The sequence below is a fragment of the Dama dama genome, chromosome 11, assembly GCF_033118175.1.
Source record: "Dama dama isolate Ldn47 chromosome 11, ASM3311817v1, whole genome shotgun sequence".
Lineage (NCBI taxonomy): Eukaryota > Metazoa > Chordata > Mammalia > Artiodactyla > Cervidae > Dama > Dama dama.
The window spans coordinates 42,751,460-42,778,186 of NC_083691.1; the positions used below are offsets into that span (position 1 = coordinate 42,751,460).

General features: G+C 37.8%; 1 protein-coding gene across 1 annotated transcript in view; it reads left to right on the top strand.

The window, feature by feature from the left end:
* Window positions 1-21,870, top strand: part of PELI1 (pellino E3 ubiquitin protein ligase 1) — a 53,988-nt gene extending 32,118 nt beyond the window's left edge. The window contains exons 2-7 of the mRNA XM_061155195.1: window positions 6,220-6,359; window positions 9,126-9,255; window positions 15,891-15,992; window positions 18,552-18,749; window positions 18,837-19,025; window positions 19,424-21,870. Coding sequence (XP_061011178.1) covers window positions 6,289-6,359; window positions 9,126-9,255; window positions 15,891-15,992; window positions 18,552-18,749; window positions 18,837-19,025; window positions 19,424-19,990 — 1,257 coding nt within the window. The 5' untranslated portion in view covers window positions 6,220-6,288 and the 3' untranslated portion in view covers window positions 19,991-21,870. The remainder of the gene's footprint in view (window positions 1-6,219; window positions 6,360-9,125; window positions 9,256-15,890; window positions 15,993-18,551; window positions 18,750-18,836; window positions 19,026-19,423) is intronic.
* Window positions 21,871-26,727: the final 4,857 nt, after the last annotated feature.

A 26,727-nucleotide genomic window follows, 5' to 3' on the forward strand; every position in this document is an offset into this window, starting at 1 on the left:
TAAGAACATCAGTCTTCTCATTTATCAAATGGAGATAAATAACTATACTTGATATAGTTGTGATAGAAATTAGATGAGTTAATGTATGTTTGTTTAATATATAGGCTTCAGTTCTAGCTCTGTCACATAGTACCTGTTTGGCCTTGAACCAGTCACTGACCTTTCTGACTGACACCTTCTGTTCCCTGTCTGGAAAATGGAGTTCATAAGACATCCCTACCTAATTCACAGGGCTGTTGTGAGGGTCAAATAACCTAATCTTGTGAGAAGGCACTTTGCTGATTAACTTTCTGTGCAAGTAGACCTTAATCTAAGTTTGATTCCGATTGATACTGATATGCCTTTTGATTTAAAAGCATTCCCCTTTAGGAGTTTGGGTCTCCTAGGTCAAGAAGATATTTCTTTATCTGGCCTCCACAGATTAGCCTTTCTCTAAACATCAGGCTGGGCTTCCCTGGTTGTTCAGGGGTAAAGAATCCATCTGCCAATGCAGGAGGTATGGGTTTGATCCTTGGGTTGAGAAGATCCCCTGGAGAAGGAAATGGCAACCCACTCCAGTATTCTTGCCTGGGAAGTTCCATGGACAGAGGAGCCTGGCGGGCTGCAGTCCATGGGGTTGCAAAGAGTCAGACACAACTGAGCGACTAAGCAACAATAAAATGTCAGGCTACCAAGCACTGGCCTTATAGCTACTTCTTTAGCCACCCCGACTCCAGTTTCTTTCCTTCAAGAAAGAAGGTTGGTTGAGAGAGGTTGCTAAAATATTAAAATATTTTAATGCACAGAAATATTAATAATCACCATCAAGATAAGATGATAGTTCTCCCATTCTCATTCCAGCCACTCTTATCAAGTCTGATGAAATACTGAAACTGCAGCTTCAAAGCCATTGCTCTCCCTATCACAAGGCTTAGTAATAACTCTTTAAGACTGGTGGTTAAGACTCACACTCCCAATGCAGGAGACATGGATTTGATCCCTGGTCAGGGGACTCAGATCCTGCATGCTGTGAGGTGTGGCCAAATACAATAAAAAAATTTTAAGACGACATCAGTATGATTATGGTAGTAAGCAAATGTTTATTGAATACCTTACTGTGTACTAAGTGCTATGAGCAAAATAGGGGAAATTCCTCCTAAAAAAATTGTTATCTCCAGTTTGTTCTCAGTGGTTCTGAGGGTGAAGGTGGGAAGGAAGTTGGGGGATGGAGTGTGGGAAGGTGAGACATTCTCAGGGGTGCTGCTGAACTTCTGACAACGTGCAGGCCATCTCCCCCCTCCACTCCCCATGTCAAAATGTCAGTAGTGCCAGGGTTGAGAAACCCGAGTTTAGGGGAACAATCACTATCTGTGGAAAAGATGTTAATTGCTTTCCCATCAGGATGAAAATAAGTTATCCACTGGAGCTGATAAAATACCAGCATGTCATTTGGCCACCCTAAAAAGCAGGGCTGGGAGTTTGTCCAGGAGTGCCCTGTATCTTGAGAAGGGGAACATGGCCTTCACTTCTTTCAGTGCTCCACTGAGAAGCCAAAAGCCACCAACAGAAAGAAAAGTAGTAACCTCATCCTCCTACAGCTGACACCATTATTTTGCCTATCTCTTTTCTCCATTTATGGAAAAATGCTGCTTATTAAAATCCTGCTGATGTTGAAAGAAGGAAGATGATGATTAATTTTTCACTCTTAGAGAGAAACTACTGTAAGTTTACCACCCTCCAATTTGTTGGCTCCACCAACAAATGGCTCCACCACAAGCATAAGAAAAGAGTTCCTTTTGTTTGAATCATCCTTTTGAAATCAACCACAGGGGAATGCTGGTGTAGATGGAATTCTGTTTCATCAGAGATAACATATGCAATCCACATTATATTTTTCACCATAAAAAAATTATAACATTTTCATGTTTTAAAACATTTTCCCTTTCCCCCCCAGCATCCCTTATGCCTACTCTCCTGCCCACCAAAATAGGAGTATTCAAAAGTTTATGTAAACACATTCCTAAGGTCTGTTTTGTCCCTTGCTTAGTGTTTGTTTTGTTTCTTTTTATTTTTCAGGACAGGAATTTTGTACTTGTGTTTAGTAGGTAGAAAGCAAAAAGGCTCTGTGCAGTGTGAAAAAGAAAAGTGTTATGTTAAGGGAGCAATTTGGACCGAGATTGGTTCCCCAGTTTTCCTTCTTAAGGTAAAACTGACAATTATATATTAGAAAGTCTTTTCCTTTGCAAACACTTGATAAGAAAACAATTGTATTTCCTGGCCTTTAAAGAACAAATGATTAGAATGTTGTATCAGTCAAATTAATGAGACTCTAAGAAACATATTTTATGGCAAATTACTCATGTTTTCCTAGCCCATACACACACACATACAAATAGTGTACCATAATGTATTTCTTTTAAAATTTGTTTAACTTGGGAAGGTTTCTGCTGATGAGAACAGCATGCTTAATTTTCACAGATCAAGCAGACTTCAAAGTAATAGATATTATAGGAAACAGCCTTATTGTCTTAGCAAGATTTTCTCTGTCATTGTTTCCAGTCTCATATAGAATTAATGGTGCTATTTCATATTCTTTTTGCTAGATCACTTTGGGATAGGACTGAATATATGGGGTCAGACCAGCTAACTTGAATACTTGAATACCAGCTAACTTGAATACCACCAGGCGTTGTCTGTGATTGAGGTATTAGAATATACTGAGGTACATATGCATTTCATGTTCTCAGGAATATAACTTCAGGAATTGATTTTGAAGAATTCTGTATATTATTCAGATTTTTAAAACACAGAGATTATCTACAGAGAGTGAATGCAAGAGTTACTATCTAGTTGCTGGGCTTTGTTTAAGATCCTAAATAACCATTTCTACTGAAGTATCTTATTAGAGATTTTAGATTATTAGATACAGAAATAGAAACCAAGTTTCAGTGTGTTCCTGTGATTGAATTTTGTTATCTGATAAATATCTCAAATTAGACCTTCTAAGGGATCTAGCTAGAGTAAGAATAATTGGGAACATGTTGTTTTTCTTGGCTAATTTGGCCAGAGGCTCTAGAAAATAGAGTGGTGAGTATATTGCCAACCCTACTCTTATTCCTTGTCAAAGCTAGAATTAGTTCCTGTTTTGCTATAGGGGCAATAGGACTAAATCTATAGTGCTGTATGCACATTACTTGTAAATTCATATGTTAGGACCAGATGGTCTCTCGTATATTTTCACCTCCAGTGTTCTCTTCATTTTACTTTAGTCCCTTCATTTTTAGAGATGAGGAAGCAGATTGGTTTATTCAAAGAGAACTAGAACTAAGAACATAGATTAATACTTGCTAGCCATGCTAAAAACTAGTGTCAGCCAAATATGGGCATTTATGTGTCATTTTCAGATTTTTGCCATATCTATGTGCTTACTAACCTATTTAATACTGTTGAAATTGACTTCTTTAAATAAGTTCTTTTTAAGGAAATGTTTTGCTGCTATAAATGAAAAACCCCCACTTCCTAAAAATAGAAAGTAACTCTAAAAAGGAATCTGAATCAGGACAGTGTTATTAAAACTTAATTTAAATTTTAAATTTAATTAATTCATGTTATTGAAGTTTTAATTCTTACTGTTCTTGGTCAGAAGTGTGCCACAGCTGTGTTTTCATGGTTAGATGGCAGTACGTTAATGAGTAAGAAGAGCTCATTTAAAACCCATGGTTAAAGCTTCTGCTTAAGCTTTTTAAAATGGATTGCTTCTTTAGGAGAGAAGTAAAAGGGATAGACATTCATATATTGATATACGACATAGTGTAGATTAGATGATCTTGTTATATACAACTATAGTTGTGAAACTATAGCACAATATCACAATATTCTGGTTTTATAGAATACTGACGCTGATAAGGCTACAAACCATTTCCATCACCACTGTGGTGCCTTCCTGTTGCTTTTTTGTAGTCACATTCACTTCCCTCCTACTCCTCCCCCCCAGTTTAACCTTTGGCAACCAGTTATCTGATTTCTGTTTCTGTAATTTTGTCATTTCAAGAGTGTTATATAAAAGAAATCATATATGCAACCTTTTGAGCTTAGATTTTTTATACTCAGCATAATTCTCTAGAGATTTGTCCATGATGTTTCATGGACCAATAGTTGATGCCTTTTTATTGCTTAGTACCATTCCATAGTGTGGATGTACCACAGGTTAATCATCCACTCAGTAAAGACCATCTGGATTAATTCAAGTTTTTGGCTACTATGAATAAAGCTGCTATAAACTTTTATGTACAGGTTTGTGTGAACATAAGTCTTGATTTTACTACCATGTTCTTTGTTCTTTTCTGGTGTTCCAAGTTTTTTTTTTTTTTTTTAATCTTCTGTTTAGAGAATTCCTGCTAACCATTCTATTAGAGTAGCTCTGCTGGTGACAGATTCTCTTAATTTTTCCTCATCTGAGAATGTCTTGATTTTCCTTTCCATATTTGCTGGAACCTGGCTGATAGTTACTTTCTTTCAGCACCTGAAAAAAATAGGCCACTTGCTTCTGGCTTCTGTAGTTTCTGGTGAGAAATTCATTGTTTCCCCCTATACGTAAGATTTAGTTCTTCTCTGACTGCTTTCAAGAAAATTTCTTTGCCTTTAAGTCAGAAGTTTAATTATCATGTGTCTTGGCATAGATTTCTTTAGTTTTATCCTATGTGGAGTTTGTTCAGCTTCCTGAATCTGTGGTTTTGTTTCCCTTTTCACATTTGTTGAATTTCAGTCATTGTTTGAGTACTTTTTCAGCTCCATTCTTTCTCCTTTCATTCTGAACGCCAGTGATACTAATGTTATTAATAGGGCCGTTCTGTAGCCCCACAGGTCCATTAGGCTCGTTCCTTTTTTTTTCCAGTCTAATTTCCTGTCTGTTGTTCAGACTGGGTACTTTCTGCCTTCCAGCTCATTCCTTTCCTACGTACCTTCCAGTCTGGGTTGAGCCCATCCAGTGAACTTTACATATCTTCTGTTTCTTTGTGGAGACTCTTATTTTTTGTTTGTCTCTTTGCTCCAAACTTGTTTGTAATTGATTACTGAAATTTTTTATCATGACTGATTTAAAATCTTTGTTAGATAATTCTCACATCTCTGTCATCTAAACTTCTGGCATCTGTTGATTATCTTTTTGCATTGTTTTAATTCTGTCTTGTACTTTATATAATACGTGGCTTTCTTTTGAAAGCTGGACATTTTCGTTTAATGTTCTGACACTCTGAATATCATCCAGACCTCCTATTTTCCCTGGCTTTTCCTCACATTGCTCTGTCAGGGGAGTACAGGGAGCCTTCTTATTACTACCAGGTGGACATGGAAGTCCAGGTTCCCTGCTCGGCCTCCATTGACACCTGAGGGAAGAAGATCCTGCCGAATTGGGATGGAACCCCAGGCTCACTGCGCTCTCCACTGACACCACTCGGGCAGAGGAGGGGGCGCGTTAGCAGCCAACAGGGTGGCCGTGCTGGCTCTCCACTTGGCCTGTTCTGACACTGCCTCCACAAGGGTAGGCCCAGGGGGAGGCCAGGCCGCCTCACTGTGGCCTCCTGAGGTGATGTCCGGGCTCAGCACTCAGCTCTTGCTGGTGAGTGCTATGGTGGGGTCACCGTGTTTGCTGTGGTGGTGGCTGAGTAGAGCAGTTATCATCAAAAGCTTTCTGTCTTGCTGAGGCCGCCATTTTCTTGTACTTCTGACCAGAGAGAGCAGGCATTTTGTCACATGTTTTGTTTTTCTCTCTGCCAGTGGGCATTTCCAGGTTGCTAGATTCTTCAGCTTCAGATCTGGGATATATTGATACTAGGCAGAAAGAAGACCCGAAGAACTTGCCACTAAGTTGTTCCATGGGCCCCAAGGCCCCTAGCTGTTCTGCCTTCTCTCTACTTTTCAAAGTCTTCTTCTGCTTTATATATAATGTTCAGGGTTTTGGGTTATAATTAGCAGAAATCATAGGGAAAATAATGTCTTCCTCATCATCCTGGAACTGGAATTTACATTTTTAATGTAAAGTTAACATTCCTAAATTTACATTTTAATGTGTTTAAACAGTTATATCAAATATATAACCATTATTGGGGGAAATGTCAGACACTTTATATATTATGTGATAATTTTCATAATATTGTGCTCCCAAGGACTTTTAGAAAAGAACATCTTTACTTAAACTGAAATTCATTGTTCAAATTATTAATGAAAACTTTTCCTCTCTAGGAAATAATGCAAAAGGTGTCCCAAGGCTCCTGACCAGTGAACAAAGATTTGAGAAAGACAACCAAGCTCATGTTTTCTCCTGATCAAGAAAATCATCCATCCAAAGCACCAGTAAAATATGGTGAACTCATTGTCCTAGGGTAAGACTTCTCCATCTGATGAGCATAAAATTGAATGATATATGATAACTTGAACATCTTGGTTAAATGCACTTTTTTTTAGAATTTATATCCTGCCTATTTCTGAAGAGTATTTAAAGCTACAGAGTTATATTACCAAATCAAGAAATTCTTTTAATTCTCATTTTTGTGTCATCCTTTGTAAGTACTCAAATGCTCCATAAACTCTGCCTCACCCTCACCCCTAGAAAGGACAAACCTTCTTAAAGATGAAGTGAAAAATGTACTTGTCTAAAGTCACATAGCCAGTCCATCTGTCTTCCCTATGCCTTTTTTTAGAAAATTTGCCTCAGCTAACTGTACCCAAAATCTCCCCTCTGCTTAGGTTGTTTCACGTAGGTTAGTGTTTATTTGTTCCTTTGCCCTGTGAGACAGATGCTGCTTTCTGCTTTTGGTCCTGTACTTAAAAGAGTTGTATAGACATGACAATATGATGATTCTGAAGCCCAGGGCATTGCTACTTGTTTGCTTCGAAAGTAATTTCATCCATTCTACTCATACAGTCTTATGATTGAGGAATAAATGATTCCATTATTTTAGTTTATCCAGTCTAAACTTGCCACAGCTGTCAAAATGGAGACACAATGTTAGTCTGTTTCTTAGAAATCTCAGAAACTAGACATTGTAAAATTTACTTTCTCCCAACTGTTTCTGTCCTGCCTAAAAAGCAGTTCTAGACATTTAGAACATATTTTAGAATCAGGTTGTTGCAAATTCTTCTTTAACTGAGACTGTGGCCATTGTTTCAGGTAAGAAAGTAAGAAAAACTGGGGAAATAATATGGTGTTACTGAGCTTGGCTGGAAGCCAGGAATCCTGAATTCCAGTACTTTTTCCAACACTGCTGGCTGTGTGGCCTTAGGCAAGTCGCTTAACCATTTTGGGTCTTAGTTTCCTCTTCTATAAAATGACAGACAAGATCAACTAAGGTCCCTTGAGATTAAAGAAAATGTTTGTTTGTTTGTTTGTTTTCTCAAAAACAACTTAAAAGATTGTAAACTTAATATAGGAACTACAATATTACAATTTAAAATCATATAGATTTTGATGTATTAATAACAGATTTTTAACCACCAAAAGCTATTCAAAGTTAAATTCTTCAGCAGAAAATTTGAGTCATCTGAAGAATTAGAATTTGAAATTTAGTATATGGTTTAAACTGGCTCTTTTAGCCCAGCAGTTTCTCAGTTAATCGTATAAAATGGTTGTCTCTGTACCTAGCACTTGATGTCTTAAAATGCAAACAATGCTTCTTCTCAACATTTTAGAAGAAGTCAAGCTGGATAAGGTGGTCAGTTTTGTGCTAGTGCTAGTTAGAAAAGAGCTCTGAGCTACAAGAACACAATGTAGGAAGAGAGAATATGTCCAGAGGAGGAAGGAGGCGCGCTCTGGTAGACAGTAGTGAGGGGCAGTGAGGAGCCCTCAGTTTGTGAGACTGGGGGCAGCACAGTCCCAAGCAGCAAAGTCCAGTATGCATTAGCTGAGGGGCACTACTCTGAACCTTTAGCAAGGTTAGCAGGGGCTTTTGCCAGAAGAATGAGTGTGTTTTACATTTTACAAAGGTTGTTCAGTGTCATTTCTATATCTGACAACCTTTAAGTAAACTCCGTTCCCTTCCTTGTCAGCCACTAGCATAGGCCATTTTATAAGCACAGTCTCCTCCACCCTCAAAACTGTACCCATTCCTTGCCTCAGTTTCCCCCCAGATTAACCAATGATAAACAAGAAACCATAAAACCAAATTTGTCGGGTCATAAGGGGACAGTACATGAGGAGAGAGTATTATTAAGCTACTGTTCATGCTTTGGTGAAGCAGTAAAGAATGAAAAAAAGCACACCAAGCACCTAGATTCCAGTTCTAGCTTTGCCAGTGTCACTTGTGTGACCTTCAGAAAATAATGGAGGGACTCAATTCCTCTGAAGAATAACTTGATTCCTAACCTGTAACAGAGGCAAGTGGTACCAGTTTTGCAGTTTTTATGAGAAAATGGATAAAATAAAGTGATTTGTGAAATAGAACCCACTAGTGCCTAGGACATAGTTAAAACCCGGATTTTTTTTTGGACGTTTTTTCTATTGGTTCAGTCCTCGCTCACTTGCTTACCTTTAGGGCATGTTTATGCTATCATAGAGAAATGGTCATAAGATCTGAGCAACACACGTGTTTAACGGCCACTTAGTTATGCTCAGTCGGACAGGTTTTACTGATTCAATGTGAATGTATACAGGCCAGTAGCTGAGACTGACCAGTCTAAAAATTCCTAATTTCAAAAGTTCAGTTATTTATAAAGTGTTTGGTTCATAGTTAAAAGGGGATTCTATTTTAAGCAGGTCATATTTGTTTAAATATGTACTTTTAAAGGTGGTATTACCACATGCAAACATTCACCTTTAAAAAAAATAGAATGAGTCATAAGAAGTCAGATATGCCATTAATCAGCTCTTGATTATCTTAAAGAGGGAAGAAAACTACAAGTAATTTAAAGCTGTGTGTAATCCAAAAGGTACTTCTCTGTGACTTCAGACGTAGACAGAAAAAAATCTTTTTTGTTTCACACTCAGGCAGCTGGTCTGGGGATCAGCAGTTGCTAAAAGTTAATTCTAGACACTTAAAATCTGCTAATAGATAATTAATCAGTGGTTGATCCTCTAAGACAAAATAAAGCATTTGTTTTAGAATTGTGTGGTTCTCACATGAGATCATCTAAACTTTTTTCTCCCCCATCAGGTATAATGGGTCTCTGCCAAATGGCGATAGAGGAAGGAGGAAAAGTAGATTTGCTTTGTTTAAAAGACCTAAGGCAAATGGGGTGAAGCCCAGCACTGTGCATATTGCTTGTACTCCTCAGGCTGCAAAGGTAAAACAAACAAAAACTAAATAAATTAACTTGGAGAAATTGAAAGACATATTTGCTGTTTATATTCTCTCACAGACCCTTCACACTGTATACCAGAAGTTTCCTTTTGTTTGGATGGGAGAAGACACTTGGAAGATAGGCTATCTAAAAGGGCATAGGACTTCTTTTTTTAATGACACATGGGATCCATGAGTAAAAATTGAAGTAATTCCTTTTTTGTCATTAAAAAAAAAAAAACGGGGGTGGAGGGGGGACAGAGCTTCATCTAGAATTTGGAATTGTGGAACTGCCCTGAGATGTAGTACGTTCCCACTATTACTCGAGGGACCTCCCTGAGCTGGGCAAGGAGTGTGGTACAGAATATATGTATTCAGGGCCTAGAAACATGTTTGGATGAGATCATTTTTCTTAACTAAGTGGTCTTTATCAAAGATTTTATATATGCTCTTGTTTTTATTTTTTATTTTATGACCCCCACAGCTTTGTAGCGTAGTGCCTTAAACACGGTTAGTTCAGTTGCTCAGTCATGTCCAACTCTTTGCAGCCCCATGAATCGCAGCATGCCAGGCCTCCCTGTCCATCACCAACTCCCGGAGTTTACCTAAACTCATGTCCATCGAGTCGGTGATGCCATCCAACCATCTCATCCTCTGTCATCCCCTTCTCCTCCTGCTCCCAATCCTTCCCAGCATTAGGGTCTTTTCCAATGAGTCAACTCTTCACATGAGGTGGCCAAAGTATTGGAGTTTCGGCTTCAACACCATTCCTTCCAATGAACACCCAGGACTGATCTCCTTTAGGATGGACTGGTTGGATCTCCTTGCAGTCCAAGGGACTGTCAAGAGTCTTCTCCAACACCACAGCTCAAAAGCATCAATTCTTCGGCGCTCAGCTTTCTTCATAGTCCAACTCTCACACCCATACATGACCACTGGAAAAACCATAGCCTTGACTAGATGGACCTTTGTTGGCAAAGTAATGTCTCTGCTTTTTAATATGCTGTCTAGGTTGGTCATAACTTTCCTTCCAAGGAGTAAGTGTCTTTTAATTTCATGGCTGCAATCACCATCTGCAGTGATTTTGGAGCCCGAAAAAATAGTCAGCCACTGTTTCCACTGTTTCCCCATCTATTTGCCATGAAGTGATAGGACCAGATGCCATGATCTTAGTTTTCTGAATGTTGAGCTTTAAGCCAACCTTTTCACTCTCCTCTTTCACTTTCATCAAGAGGCTTTTTAGTTCCTCTTCACTTTCTGCCATAAGGGTGGTGTCATCTGCATATCTGAGGTTATTGATATTTCTCCCAGCAGTCTTGATTCCAGCTTGTGCTTCTTCCAGCCCAGCGTTACTCATGATGTACTCTGCATATAAGTTAAATAAGCAGGGTGACAATATACAGCCTTGACGGACTCCTTTTCTTATTTGGAACCAGCCTGTTGTTCCATGTCCAGTTCTAACTGTTGCTTCCTGACCTGCATACAGGTTTCTCAAGAGGCAGGTGTGGTGGTCTGATATTCCCATCTCTTTCAGAATTTTCCAGTTTATTGTGATCCATACAGTCAAACCATAATCACAGAAAACTAGCCAACCTGATCCCACGGACCACAGCCTTAAACAGAGTAGACCTTCATTAATTATTAAATCGAATCAAAGCTATGAAAGTAAATACCCAGTTGTGTCTATAACACAACTTCTCAGGCGCCTGGCCTACCTCATGCTTCTAGCCCCCTTTTTATTCCCAACCAGAATTTCCAGAAGCTAGGCCACCATTTCAGGACACTTGGGCTTTTCCTAGAGTGATAGACAGTAAGGGGTCATTTCAGATCTTACATTTCTTCTACTTCAAATTTTATAACATTTCTTCTACTTCAAATTTTATAACAGAGACTCAATTTGTTACTGTGGTGAATGAATAAACATTACAAAGAGTTCTTTACATCTGGAAGTACCTATATCTTTAAGCAGCCCCAGAATGTACATTAATATTATACCATCTAAGGTATATTTTTGTAGATTAAAAATAAATGAGAGCGAAATTGGCATACAGTGCCTTGTTTTAAGTCACATTTCCAGTCCCTGGACTTTCGGCTTTGTTTTATATCCAGTGTGGTGTCTAAGCAAGAGCCCTCGGAGTCTCCTCTTACTATTTAAGAGCCAGGGAATGCAGAAAAGTGACAGTTTCTTTTACGTGTTTCCTTCTGTTCTTTTGCAAAGAAGGGATGTGATGATAAATAATAAGCAGGTGATAGAGTGAAAGGTTTATTGATCTGAGAAACTTCTTTCCAGTATTTCCCCACTGAAGTGCTCTTGGCAGTTTGGGTGTGCCAGTTCTTCTTTATGCAGGACTGTTCCACCTGTTGCAGGATATTTAATATTAGGTTGGTACAAAAGTAATTACGGTTTCAGACCATGAATTTTAAATCGTTGTAAATAGGCTCAAGTACATCTTTATATTAATCAAAATAGGAACCATTACAGCCAACACATTTTTGCCAACGAGAAATAATTTTGTTTATTCATGTAGCATAGAAATCTGTGCTTCAGGATTCCATGAACTCTTGGAAAGCAATTTCTGCCTCCTCCTGGTTGTGGAAGTGTTTTTCCCTGCAAAAAGTTGTCAAGATACTTGAGGAAGTGGTAGTTGGTTGGCAAGGGATCAAGTGAATGTGGTAGATGAGACAAAACTTTGTAGCCCAATTCATTTAACTTTTGAAATACTGGTTGTGCAATGTGTGGTCGGGCATTGTCATGGAGAAGAATTGGGCCCTTGCTGTTGACCATTGCCGGCTACAGGTGTTGCAGTTTTTGGTGCATCTCATTGATTTGCTGAACATACTTCTCAGATGTAATGGTTTCACCAGGATTCCGGAAGCTATAGTGGGTCAGATGGGCAGCAGGCCACCAGACAGTGACCATGACATTTTTTTGGTTCAAGTTTGGTTCAAGTTTGAGAAGTGCTCTGGAGCTTCTTCTCAGTCCAGCCACTGGGTTGGTCATTGCTGGTTGTTGTATAAAATCCACTTTTCGTCACATGTCACAATCCGGTTGAAAAATGGTTTGTTGTTGTGTAGAATAAGAGACGGAGAAGGCAATGGCACCCCACTCCAGTACTCTTGCCTGGAAAATCCCATGGACAGAGGAGCCTGGTGGGCTGCAGTCCATGGGATCGCTAAGAGGCGGACACAACTGAGTGACTTCACTTTCACTTTTCACTTTCTTGCATTGGAGAAGGAAATGGCAACCCACTCCAGTGTTCTTGCCTGGAGAATCCCATGGACGGGGGAGCCTGGTGGGCTGCCGTCTATGGGGTTGCACAGAGTTGGACGCGACTGAAGTGACTTAGCAGCAGCAGCAGAATAAGAGAGGATGTCACTTCAAAATGATTTTTTTGATTCGCAGTCAGCTCATTAGGCACCCACTTATCAAGGTTTTTACCTTTCTAATTTGTTTCAGATGACCACAGGATGGTCAGTGTTGAATTCTTTGGCAAATTCTTGTGTAGTTGTAAGGGGGTCAGCTTCAGTGATGCTCTCAGTAGGTCACTGTCAACTTCCGATAGCCAACCACTGCACTCCTCATGTTCAAGGCACTCTTCTCCTTTGCAAAACTTCTTGAACCACCACTGCACTGTACGTTCATTAGCAGTTCCTGGGCCAGATGCATTATTGATGTTGCAAGTTGTCTTTGCTACTTTATGACCCATTTTGAACTCGAATTAAAAAATTGCTCAAATTTGCTTTTTATCTGGCATCATTTCTATAGTCTAAAATAAATATAAAATAAACAGCAAGTAATAAGTCATTGGCAAAAAAATTAAGTGAGAAATGCACATTAAAATGATGTATAATAACATAGCCACATAGAGTTCAACAGTGCAGAACAACCATTATTTTTGCACCAACCTAATATTCTTAGTCCCTTCCCACTGAATGCCATTTCAGCCCTCAATCATTGTGATGGCCAACAAACACAGCCACCAAACACCCCTTACACAGCTGATACTACCTCTGGTTAAGAACTCCTATCCTAGGGAAAATTTCTAAGTCTTACTTCTGTAATTTCCTATTGTGTACTTTTCTTCATGTTTTTACTGTCATACTCCTCATGTTTCATTGCTGGCTTCTTTTCATCTTTACTAGGCAGCAAGAATCTTAGGGATCAAAGATGGACTCTCTGCTTTTTCAATTTTGGAGGAGTGTGTAATGAGGTCAGGAAGAAAACTAACTGTTTAGTCTAGCAGTCATCTGGGATGAGTGCTTAAACCCTGACTTCCAATCCAGTGAGAATTTAACTTGACACAGCTCTATATTCTCAGTCTGAATAGATCTCATACTTAAAAAAAGAAAAAACAGCTTATAATCTCAAAGTACACAAAACCTGTGTTTTTAAATCCCTTTAGCCATTAAGAATTAATGACCAAAGTACTAAAAAGTTATTTCATCGAAAAGTCAGCTGCTTAATGTTGAGATAAAGTAATTATATATTTTTAAATCTTTAAAACCATTTTGTCATGTTTATGAATGCGTCAATATGTGGTAAAGCCTGTTAAAGTGCATGGGAGTGACCTAAACTGTACTCTTGAGGTCCAATTCCTCTACAGAGACAGGAGTAGGGAAGGACATATAAGCAGCCTTCATTATATCTGCAGTTTAATTTCATTTAAAATATCAGAAGCAAAAATGGTATTAGTAAGAATGATAAAAGTTGGGTAGTTAGTACCCAGGTGTTTGTATATTCTTTTTGTATATTTGAAAATTTCACAGTCTTAATTATCTTAAAACTGTGAAGACTTTTATCTATTCCAGGTTAGCTACCAATTGAAACCAAGTAGAATTTCATAATACCAAAGTTCTAATTACAAAAGTTTTTTTTTTTTTTTCAGTTTAGCCTCTTTGCTGCATATAATCATTATTCTGTGTCTTTCTGTGTTTCTTTTACACAACCTGTTTCCACTTCCTCTGTGCAGGTTTTTCCCCCTCTGATATTATCATCAACTCATATGCATAGAAAACGTCTGAAAACAAAACTGAGAAGTTCTTTTTAGCAATGTTTTTAGTTTAGCATGTGTCAAAAGTACAGTCATAAGCATTATATCCATTTCCTTTGGTATGTTTAATCATTCTATGAATTTTTCTGTATCTAGCCTAGCATATGGCAAATACTTGTCATCTATAGAGTCACAGAGTGGCTAGGAAAACCAGTTAACTCTGCTTATTTGTTAACTTTAAACCTCTTTAATTATTAAATAAGATTCCTCTTGTCTTTCAAGATTTTGTATTTTCTCCTTATCAGAGCAGTACTGAGTACTGCTTTCATTTCCTACCTGGGATTTGGTTTTTAAGTATCTTATAACTTGAAATACTTATAATGTAGACTCAGATTTTACAGTTTTTTTTATACAGTGAACTTATGTTTTTACTCTGTAATTGCTTCAGTGCACAGGTAGACCTCAGATATATTTTGGGTTCAGTTCCAGACCACCACAATAAAGCAAATCACAACTGGTTTCATTTCCTAATATATACATAAAAGTTACGTTTGTGCTATGCTGTGGTCTCCTAAGTGTGCAGGCTTCCCTGGTGGCTCAGATGGTAAAGAATCCACTTGCATTATAGGAGACCTGGGTTCAATCCGTGGGTCGGGAAGATCCCCAGAAGAAGGGAATGGCAACCCACTCCAATATTCTTGCCTGGAGAATCCCATGGACAGAGGAGCAGGCGGGCTACAGTCCATGGGTCACAAAGAGTCGGATACGACTGAGTGGCTGAGCGCACATAAGTGTGCAGTGATAGCCTCATGAGAGTTACTCAGTTGTGTCCAACTCTTGCGACCTCATGGACTGTGGCCTACTAGGCTCCTCTCTCCATGGAATTTCCCACCTTTGAGCCACCAGGAAAGCTCTTAATTTTAAAGTACTTTTAATGCTAAATGCTAACCATCATCTGACAATGCAGAGTTGCCACAAATCTTCAATTTATAAAATATTCAGTATCTGTGAAGCATAATAAAATGAGGTCTGCCTGAATTCTTCTGCACTCCACTCACTCTAAGAAACTGTCACACAAAGGTTGCACAAGTTATTAATCTCTAAATTTCAGGGGGAAAATATGTCACACATGTAATAAATAGATTACCGTTTTTTAAAGAAAGAATAAAAACCTCTACTTATTCGCAGTTGATCAAACAGATATTTTATTCAAAATAGCAGCAATGATGTCCTTGATTATCTATTAACATATATATTTTTATATGTCTGTGTATAGGTGAAATGGATATCAGCACTGACATAAGAGATGTTTTCTTTTGTAATTATAAAATAGTTGACTTACCCTTGAATAGTTGACCACCCTTGGTGGTATTTTTTTTTTAAACTTTTGTTTTATGTTGGAGTACATATACTCCAATACAAAGTGATAGTGTTGGGTGTGCAACAGTGTGATTCAGTTATACGTATCTCTTCTTTCTCAAATTCTTTTTCCAATTACGTTGTTATAGTATAATGAGCACAGCTCCCTTTTTATTTTTTTTTGAAAAAAAGGTTATCTGTTATCTATTAGGGTTATCTATTATGAAAAGGTTATCTATTTAGATTGAGATACCTGCTAATTTTTGCTATTAATCTTTTTTTTTCTTAGGCAATAAGCAATAAGGACCAGCATAGCATATCATACACCTTGTCTCGAGCGCAGACAGTAGTGGTTGAATATACTCATGACAGCAACACTGATATGTTTCAGGTATTATAACATCTAAACTTCTTTTCTTAAAGAACAAAAAAAAGTTAAAAACCTGTTGTAATTGACTTTCACTGTGGTCAGCTTAAAGGTTATCATACTTAATGCATTTCATTAAAATAGATGTTGATTTCTAAACCCTGTGTATAGAAGTCCACATAGCATGGGTAAGAGATGGGCTCTGATATCAGAATTTCTGGTAAACATTACTTAGCCACTCTCTGCATCAGTTTCCTCCTATAAAGTGAGATAATAGAACTTCCTTCAGATGACTATTAGGAAGTTTAAATGTGTTAGTCCCTCTGAAGTACTCAGAACTGTGCCAGGTACCCGGTAAACACTTAGCTACTAGTATTGGTAGCTGTAAAAATAATTATCATCTATTATTATCCAAAAAAGAAACCAAGGGATATTTTATACACATTGATGAGCTTTTTTGCTATTACTTCTCACTTCCCTCTCTAGGCAACTAAAAGTACAGTTTCTAATTATTCATATCATATATGTGAAGTCAAACTGTCTTCTCAGCACATGTTTGGTCAAAGCTAATGGTATAGTAAGTTTTTATTTCTCTCATTCTTTGTACCAATCCAGTACTGATGGTTTTATAAATCGATGATAGAAAAGCCAGACCTTAAAGACATAAGCAAGATTCTTGGTTAAGAGAGACATCATCTCTCTTAATACTGGGTTTTTGTAAAGCCTTGGGCTTTTTTGAAACAAATTTAAATAGGATATAAAGTGCCTAAAAATGTTGTTCTTATGATTATTGTCCCAATGACTTTTCAGTTTTCTTAACTTTATGAGATAAAATGAAGATGAAAAGGCCTGGAGGTGTCTTTGCTGTAGTCAGTAACAAAAATGTTTCTTTAAAGTCACTCTACACTCAACCCTCTTAATGGAATGCTGAATTTTTTAGAATAGTGGAAATATTTTTAGTTCCAAAGGTTTAAGACCATTTTCTTTAGATATTGTATTCTTAGAAATAAAGAAAAGGAACATCCAAATGTTACATTTTTTTAATCAATAAATTTCCCCCTAAAACTATCCAGACTAAATAAGGACTTTGTACTCAGTGGCAGGATAAAAACACTAGAGTTTTATCTGAAAGTGTGTTGATAAAAGGAATTCTTAAAGCTCAACTATGCGAAGAACAACTTAAGAGTCATCATCTTTGTAAAGGGTCAGTAGTTTTTCTCAATAACAATTCCCTTTATTTTTTATGATACCACTTGTTCAGTGTTATTTATTTTTGGCTGTGCTGGGTCTTCATTGCTGCCAGCAAGCCTTCTCTAGTTGCAGTGAGCGTGGGCACCTCTGTTGCAGTGAGTGGGCTTCTCATTGTGGTGGCTTCTCTTGTTACAGAGCACAGGCTCCAGGCTCATGGGCTTCAGTAGTTACAATGCTTGGACCTAGTTGTCCCATGACATGTGGGATCCTCTCAGACCAATGATCAGACCTGGGTCCCCTGCATTTGTAGGCGGGTTCTTAACCACTGAACCACCAGGGAAGTCCTGTGATACTACTTTATAACAAATACATTAATGAACTGATTTCTAAATGTTTAATACCCTGTGATAATTGTCACTTTCGCCATCTCTTCTACCGATTTCATTTTTTCAACTTTCATCTTTCAAAATGAAATTAATTAATTTACTAGCTAGTACATTTGAAGATGTTTTTACTTCACTGACACCTCATCCAGCAGAAGAACTCTGTTCAAGGAAACTTGTCTCTCTGAAATATGGCCAAGAACCAGGAAGAAAACAGAAAAAACATTTAGGCATATAAAATAAATGCCACAGAGTCCATGTACTGAAATTCCTTTTCTCTACTCCCTAGAGAATCCCTTAGGCCATCACCAAGAACCTTTTGAAATACTTTTCCTTGAAGTTTGGTTATCTGATTTCTCAACCCATAGCAGAATTAAGAGTAGCTAGTTCAAGGAGGAATATGCTGCAGAGACATGTATACCCATCAGCAAGAAATGAGAGTTGGCAGCCTGACAAAAAAGACAGGAGAAAATCTGTGAAGTAAACGTTAAGACCTCAGAGCACGGCTTTGTAACATTTTAACATAGGGATCAGTGTTCTTCTACACCTTTATAGCACCCAAAGACATCATTGCACTTCAGCTTAATATAAACAGTATTCATAGTGTAATGTCCTGGAGTCATCATAGAAGATTTACTTTTATGTTCATTATGTTCTGTTAAGGAAACTAGAGTAATATGTGGTAGACATATTTCTATCGCAAGAGGTTAAAATTAAAATCTGCAGCCACTTAGAAATCTCAGCCATCCTAAACTCTTCATTCCCTGAGGGTTTCCTATATTCTGGGTTCTAAGTTCCTACTTAATTCTGTGCTTTAAGTGGTTACTACATCAGAGGAAATCTGACAGATTGGTTTTCAAGGGTATAGATACCTCCAGAGTTAAATGTGATAAGTTTGAGCTTGAGAAATTTCAGAAGCTTGATGATTTCGCCTTATTGTTTGTGCCTTTGAGTGCATTTTCCGCTGTGTTCCTTTCGATAGGTTTATAGATACTTCTTTTTCTCTTAGATTGGCCGGTCGACTGAAAGTCCCATTGATTTTGTAGTAACTGACACAGTTCCTGGAAGTCAAAGTAATTCTGATACACAGTCAGTGCAGAGCACCATCTCAAGATTTGCCTGTAGAATCATATGTGAACGGAATCCCCCCTTTACAGCACGGATTTATGCTGCAGGATTTGACTCATCCAAAAACATCTTTCTTGGGGTAAAAAGCTTTTTTCCTAAATGTTGCCTTTTACAACCGCTTCTGTTTCCCAGTTTACAAATAAATAGAAGCTCTTTATTCTTCTAGGAGAAGGCTGCCAAATGGAAGACATCAGATGGACAGATGGATGGCCTCACCACTAATGGCGTTCTTGTTATGCATCCACGCAATGGGTTCACGGAAGACTCCAAACCTGGAATATGGAGAGAAATATCAGTGTGTGGAAATGTGTTCAGCCTGCGTGAAACCAGATCAGCTCAGCAGAGAGGGAAAATGGTGAGTACTAAGATATAAACTTCTTACTTAATTACAGTAGACTTCATAGGGTGAGTAAGCTTTCCCAATTTAAACAATACTCTGTGTATTTTCTACTTGTATCTGTATATCTTTGATCAACATATTTACCAAATTGGAAATATTAAGCTTACTGATTATTAGTCAGATGGTTTAATCATAAATTGTCTTTACTATAACTCTGAAAAGATGTGTTACTGTTCAATATTTTATCCTTGATTTTGAAACCTATATTTCTCATGACTGCCATTCAAGTTTCTTCAATAAACAACCAGAGGAAATCTCGATTCTTGAGTAAGAAGCTTTTAAGACCAAAACTCTGAAGTAAAAATCCAAAACTGCATGGTGATTGTGTGTTTTTTGATTCTTGTTTCCTCTAGGTGGAAATTGAAACCAATCAGTTACAAGATGGCTCATTAATTGATCTCTGCGGCGCAACGTTGCTGTGGCGTACTGCAGAAGGCCTTTCCCACACTCCTACCGTGAAGCATTTAGAAGCTTTAAGACAGGAAATCAATGCAGCGCGACCTCAGTGCCCTGTAGGGTTCAACACACTAGCATTTCCCAGCATGAAGAGAAAAGATGTTGTTGATGAAAAACAACCATGGGTATATCTAAACTGCGGCCATGTGCATGGCTATCATAACTGGGGAAACAAAGAAGAACGTGATGGAAAAGATCGTGAATGTCCTATGTGTAGGTCTGTTGGTCCCTATGTCCCTCTGTGGCTTGGATGTGAAGCTGGATTTTATGTGGACGCCGGCCCTCCAACCCATGCTTTTAGCCCCTGTGGGCATGTGTGTTCAGAAAAGACAACTGCCTATTGGTCCCAGATCCCGCTTCCTCACGGTACTCACACTTTTCATGCCGCCTGTCCCTTCTGTGCACATCAGTTGGCTGGTGAACAAGGCTACATCAGACTTATTTTCCAAGGACCTCTAGACTAACAGACAGTTGTCCTGCGGGACTACATTAAACATTTATAAGCTAAGTGATCTGGGCTTTCCAACCTGTTGTCCACGTCACAGTTTTTCTGCTCTGGTCGTTTGCATTAAGATGAAGAAGTTTTTTAAACATTTGTAATAAATAGTAGCAATTTCTGAGCAAAAATCTGGGAAACTCAAGCAAAGGGATTTTCGAAAGTACCAGACTTCTGATTTCTGAGTTTTGAAAATATATTTTGAGGAGAAAAAGACATAGTCTAATTTGATGCCTTCCTTTTAGTGTTTTTGAATCACCCATCCTCAGTGTTGAAAAATTGTTTTGTATAACTGAGGGTACTGTTGGTTCAAACTATGTTAGTTTACAGTTTGTTGCAAAATTGTAAAATACAGCAACATGTATATTAACTTTTTTTCTATTTATCTTTATTATAGAAAATATCTTAGAATGTTCCCGATAGAGTAGCATGGTGACGATAGTCTCACACTCCTGGTGGGAATGGTAGTTTAGCAAGCGTAGCTCAAGGATTTGCAGAGTTAGGAAGAAGGACAGGAGAGACTCTCTCCCCACCCCATCTAAATATGAAATTTGGTAAATTAGAATGCTTTGTAAAAACAAATTCATATTAATTATCATTATGTAAGAGGTGTTTGTTTTTAACCACATTAAAGATAATCGGGAAAGAATTTTTTCCTTAATGTTTCTTCCGAGTATAGTACTATAACAAAAGCTTAATGCTAAGAAACATTTTATATGCTCCTTTGAAAATGCAATTTAATCTAGATTATCTATTTTTCTCCCACAGTAACTAATCTGTTTTTAGTATCAGCAGCATTTGGCAAGTTTATTTTTTAATATAAACTGTGGTTCATCTGTTCACTGTTTCTAGAAAAAAATCATTCCCATGAGAAAAAGCATAAATTAACAAGAAAGGAGAGTGACTTGATTTGCTTTTACTAAAAGAATGCTGAATTAACTATCCTGTATTTGGACTTATTCAGGTGTTAAGAAACGTAGAAAGATTTGAAGGGTTGAATGACAACAGTGCTCTTTTGTTGTTTTTTTTTAAATCTTAACAGACCAGCCTTAACTGTGGGTTTGAATCCTAAAAGGACATTTGCCACAGTGTGACTCAAGGAAATACTTGGTTGGTAGGTGAGCACCAGTGACAGCCAGTTGGAGGGACATACTTGCATGGTCAGTTTATTCTCTTAACTCCTGTAAGTTCTTTGCTTTCAGAAGGAAGAAAACATTTTCTCTCCCCTTCCCCCACCCGCCGGTTTTTTGTTTGTTTGTTTTTAATACCCGCAAGGAAAGTATAGACAGCTGCACTACATCAAACCCTTTGTGACACTTGTAAAAATCAGTACACTTTTAGGTTAGACAGAATCATTTTTTTAATCTTTTGATTTGTTTTCCTTTAGTTCAAAAAGCTGTATTATACTTAATTGACTCTAGCAAGATTTTGTATGTGGTAGCATAGCTTAAATTTATCCTGTTATGATACTGTTCTGAATTTTCTTTTGGTTTTTAAAAAACAAAACCTGTTGCTTAGAAGCCATGAACTATTTTACTTTACTTCAACTTGTCAAAATTTCCTTGTTTTAAAAAAATGATCATTTGGGTTCACTCAGGAAATGCATGTCAGGAAACTTGTATTATAAGTTGACTAGTTGTGATGTACCAGTAACTGCTGTTACTCCTTTTTCAAAGATATACAATTGATTTTGAAGTTTTCTGGATTGTCACATGCTTTGTGGCTAATGCAAGGAAATCAAGTCCTGTGTTGTATTTGTTCTAGTCATTTCTATTCAGGCTATATATTGTAGCTAATTTTTATTTGCAATTAATTTATTCAAACTAAGTAAATACTTTACAAAATAGATACTTGAATTTGTTTCTGTGAGTTCATTTTTCCATAACTTAGAATGGGAAACCAGAAGTGAAAACTTGTGGACAAAACAAATCCACACTCCAAAAATATTCACTTGAAATAGATGAGGAGTTTGCATGTAATGTAACTCTTTATTCTCTTAGGAAAGTATCTCTTCCCTGTTAATAAAGGAACTTCTTTAGTGGTTGAGTAATTGCGGCCATTTTCTAAGTTAAACCCTGCTAAAGAGATAGCTCTTAGTAAGTTGCGTAACTAGACTGTTTAAGCAGTGCCTCAGTAATCATAAAAGGTTCATGTTCTTCCTGAGCTGTCTGAACTTCCTCCTATCGGGAAAAATCTGGCTCATTTTCTATCAAATTAAAGTTATGAAAACTTAGATAATTTAAGTCATCAGTCATATGTTTTTCTGTTCAAGCATCTTAATTATTCAAGCAGTTTAATTATTAGACATTTTGCCAATGACTAATGGAATACTTTTACTTACTCAGTTGTATTAAGGGAATGTCAGTATTCTGACCAAAAAGAAAAAAGTTGTGTTTAGGTCTCCTAAATGCATTCTCAAGAAAGATAGTCTGAATGGCTCAATTCTTTTATCAGAGTGATCTTAATATCTAAATCTGTGTTTGATTAAGATTAAATCTTAACCTGTGTCTGACTCTTTGCAATGCCGGGGACTGTAGCCCATCAGGCACCCTCTGTTCTTGGGATTTCTGGGCAAGATTACTAGAGTGGGTTGCCATTTCCTTCTCCAGGTTATCTTCCCGACCGAGGGCTTGAACCCACGCCTCTGAGTCTCCTGCATTGCAGGGGTTTCTTTACTGCTGAGTCAGCGGGCCATGTGTTAGTCACTCAGTCATGTCCAACTCTGCAACCCCATGGACTATAGCCCACCAGGCTCCTCTGTCCATGGGATTCTCCAGACAAGAATACTGGAGTGGGTTGCCATTCCCTTCTCCAGGGGATCATCCCAACCCAGGAATTGAATCTGAGTCTCCTACATTGCAGGTAGATAGATTCTTTACCTTTTGGGCCACCAGGGAAGCCCTCAATCCATAAAAGGAATTAAATTTCCCCTTTATCTAAAATGCTGGGGTCATGAAGCAAGACAGGGTGAATATCTAGAAAGAGGAGTTCTTTACCAGATTATCTTCTTAAAGCTGTGATTGCTTACTTTCATCACATAAAAATCTTCTAGTACTTGTGAGACAGGATAGAAATAAATACTCATGTAAACATAGAATCACATCTAACATGAGTACTCCCATTCCACTCTTCCTTCAGAAGAGTGTCCCAGAAACCATGTGTGATGCATGATCTTCTGACACATAGACTGAGGGCACGCGTGGAAGTCCATCCATAATTAAATGTATAAAATAAATGTAATTTATTTTTTAAACTTCATAAATGTAACATATTGGCCCCTCATCCCAAATGATCATCTTAAGTTAACTGAAGGATCTGTGATCCTTTGTTTGGTTTTTAGGTTCTAAGCATTAACCCTGTAGCAAATCAGATCCCTTAAACACTACATAGCCCAACTGTATTCTATCTCCCACTCCCACTTTCAGAATTGCTCCTGTACAAGCATACTCTACAGCCAGGCCCTCAGAATTTTACTCCCACATTCTCATAACAGATATTTGAATATCCACTGTGCACCAGGCCCTATTCTAAACACTGGGTGATATACCAGGGAAAGACAAAAACCAAAACCCTGCCTTCATGGGGTTTGTGTTTTAGTGAGAAAGATGGAAATGAACAACATAATGTAAAATTACAGTATGATAGATAGCAGTGCTGAAGGGACAAATAATGCAGAAAAGGGAGATACAGACGTCATGTGTGATTTGTGTGAGTGTGTGGAGTGTTTACAGTATTAAGTAGGAGGGCAAGAACTCCACTGGAAAGTTAATATTTGAGTTAAGATCTGAAGGAAGTGGCTACTTAGGAGAAGAGCATTTAGGCAGAAGGAACACCGATTGTGAGGCTCCTGACGCAGGAGCACGCTTGAAGTTATTCTGTAACAGGCAAGAGGCCAGTGTGACCATGTGGGTAAGAATGGGGAGAAGAGGAACAGGTTAGATCCAGGAGGAGTGAGGCCTGGGGATGAACTAGATCTCGGAGTGCCTCCTGAGACTTCTGGCTTTTATTCTGAATAAGATGGGGGCTCATGGGAGGATTTTGATCAGGGGAATAACATGCTCACACTTAGCTTTTAATAGGATTCAAGTAGACTGAAGTGGAGCAGGGAGACCAGTTAGGAGACTGTTGCAGTAATCCTGGGGGGAAATGATGGTAACTTAGGTCAAAGTGGACTCAGTGGAGCTGGTTTGAAAAGTAACCAGAATCTGGGTATATTTTGAAGGCAGAGCTGACAATATTTGCTGGCAGGTCAGATAAGGGATATGAAAGAATGAATAGGAGTCAAGGACAACTTGGTTTAATTAGCCTGAGTAACTGCTAGAAGGATTAAATTGTTGGTTAGTGAAGTAGAGAACAGTTTGTGTGGGAGGGTGTACTGGTTGTGGAACTTAGTCTGAGACATTCAATGGAGGCTTCTCTTAAACAAGATATTTATTGAAACCATCTCTGCTTTGGCTTTTAAACTACTGTCAGAGCTCCTAATTATCATGATCAGTGACCCCCATGCATCCCATGCTAGCTTAGAAACAAAAAAAAGTATTCCTCCTGGTTAAGGGCCAGCTTCCTTTCATTAAAACAGAGAGTGGGGGTACCTCTGTCTTTGCTTTGGCTGCCCTCTGAGGAAATGCAGTTCTATTTTCAACCACAGTAGCTTCCTTTAGCCAGCATGTTCTGATACAGTTCTTCTCCCTTATTCGTATATACCTTTGTCCTTAGCACTAGCCTTTTTTTTTTTTTAAAGGTTCTCAGTTTTATTGAAGCTTAATATTTTGCTGCTTCAAATCCTTCTGGGCACCGGCAGAGCACATTGGTGTTTGTTTTTTAATTTGAATATTTATATGTTAACAGAAAACAAAGTATGCTTGAACCTATTTTATAAGTCCAGATTTTAATATCCAACTTCCCTTAAGGAAATGTGTCTGTATTTGATGATATTGTCAGAAACTGCAGTAAAGAAGATAAAAAGAGTTTTTTTAGTAATCATTGTGAAATATTATGTCCAAACATCCTGTTAGATGCTATGTTGGAAACACTGGTTTGTTTAGAGTGATGTTAGATTGTTAGCCCAGCTCTGTATGTTAAACTACAGCTTGAAATCTCCTCACAGCTAACATTTGAGCATTTGTTGTGTGCCTAGCACTGTTCTAAATGCGTCATTCTAAGTATCTTGTTGATGTTGTTTAAAACTCAAAACAACCTTAGGAGGCAGAAACTATCGTCTTTTTTTTTTTTTTTAATTTTATTGGAGTATAGTTGATTTACAATGTTGTATTTCTGCTGTACAACAAAATGAATCAGTTATATATATATATAATATATATATATACACACACATATCCACTCATATATATATACACTCTTTTTTTAGCTTCTTTCCCCATAAAAGTCATTACAGAGTATTGAGTAGAGCTCCCTGTTCTATACAGTAGGGACTTATTAGTTAGCTGTTTTATACATAATACTGTGTATATGTCAGTCCCAGTCTCCCAATTTCTCTCTCTCCCTCTTACCCCTGTAACCATAAGTTCGTTTTCCACATCTGTGTACCTCCAGGCACAACAGTGTCTTGTAATTTGCCCGAGTCACATGTCTTATAACTAGAGGAGTCAAAATTTCAAACTTGAAAGTCTTGCTCCATACCTATGTACACAGCCACCACATTTTGCTGTCCACTTCCCCCTTTTAATCGTTAAGCAGTTTTTCAAAAATGATTTAAGATGGCTTATAAAAATTAACTAAGGATATTAAACATCAATGGTAAAAATTTTTAGAAGAACAAAAGTGGAAGAATTTGATATTAGTAACAGAATAAGAGAACTAGCAGTGTCATGAGTACACGAATAGTTTTAATGAAGGCCAGTAAACTTGCTGAAGGTGAGTCACAAATTGATTTAGTGCAAAGATGTTCAGTAGGCTATTCAATAAGGGGTATTATGATCCATGCAGCTGCCTGGAAGGTAACAACATATCCACTGCTGTAAAACCTTGTCATCATTTCTGGTTCTGCAACCCGAGAAATTCACATTCAGGAAGTAGTGCCATTCCTTCATATAAGTAGATTCATGCAGTATTTGTCTTTCTGTGACTTGTGTACTTCATTTAGCATAATGTCCTGAAGGTTCATCCATGTTGTAGCATATTGCAGGATTTTCTTCCTTTTTTAAGGCTTAATAGTATTCCAGTGTGTATGCATGTGTATGTATGTATCCACTTATCTGTTGAATATATAGGTGTTCCACTTACTTGTGAATAGTGCTGCAGTGAACAAGGGAGTGCCAATATCTCTTCAAGATTCTGATTTCAGTTCCTTTTGATAAGTACTCAGAAATGGGATTACTGGATCATAGGATCGTTTTGCTTTCCATAATGGTTGCACCATTGTACATTCCCACCTAGAGTGGGCAAGGGTTCTAGTTTCTCCACCTCCTTGTTAATACTTTCTCATCTTTCGTTTTTGATAATAGCAACCTGACAGGTGTGAAATGACATATTATTGTGGTTTTGATTTGCATTTCCCTGATGATTAGTGAGAGTGAACATTTTTTCCTATACTTGCTGGCCATCTGTATGTCGTCTTTAGAGAAATATCTATTAAAAGTGCTTAGCCCATTTTCTGATCAGGCTATTAGTTTATTTTACTACTGAGTTATAAGAGTTTCTTATCCACATGGTTTGCAGATATTTTCTCTTATACCGTAGGTTGCT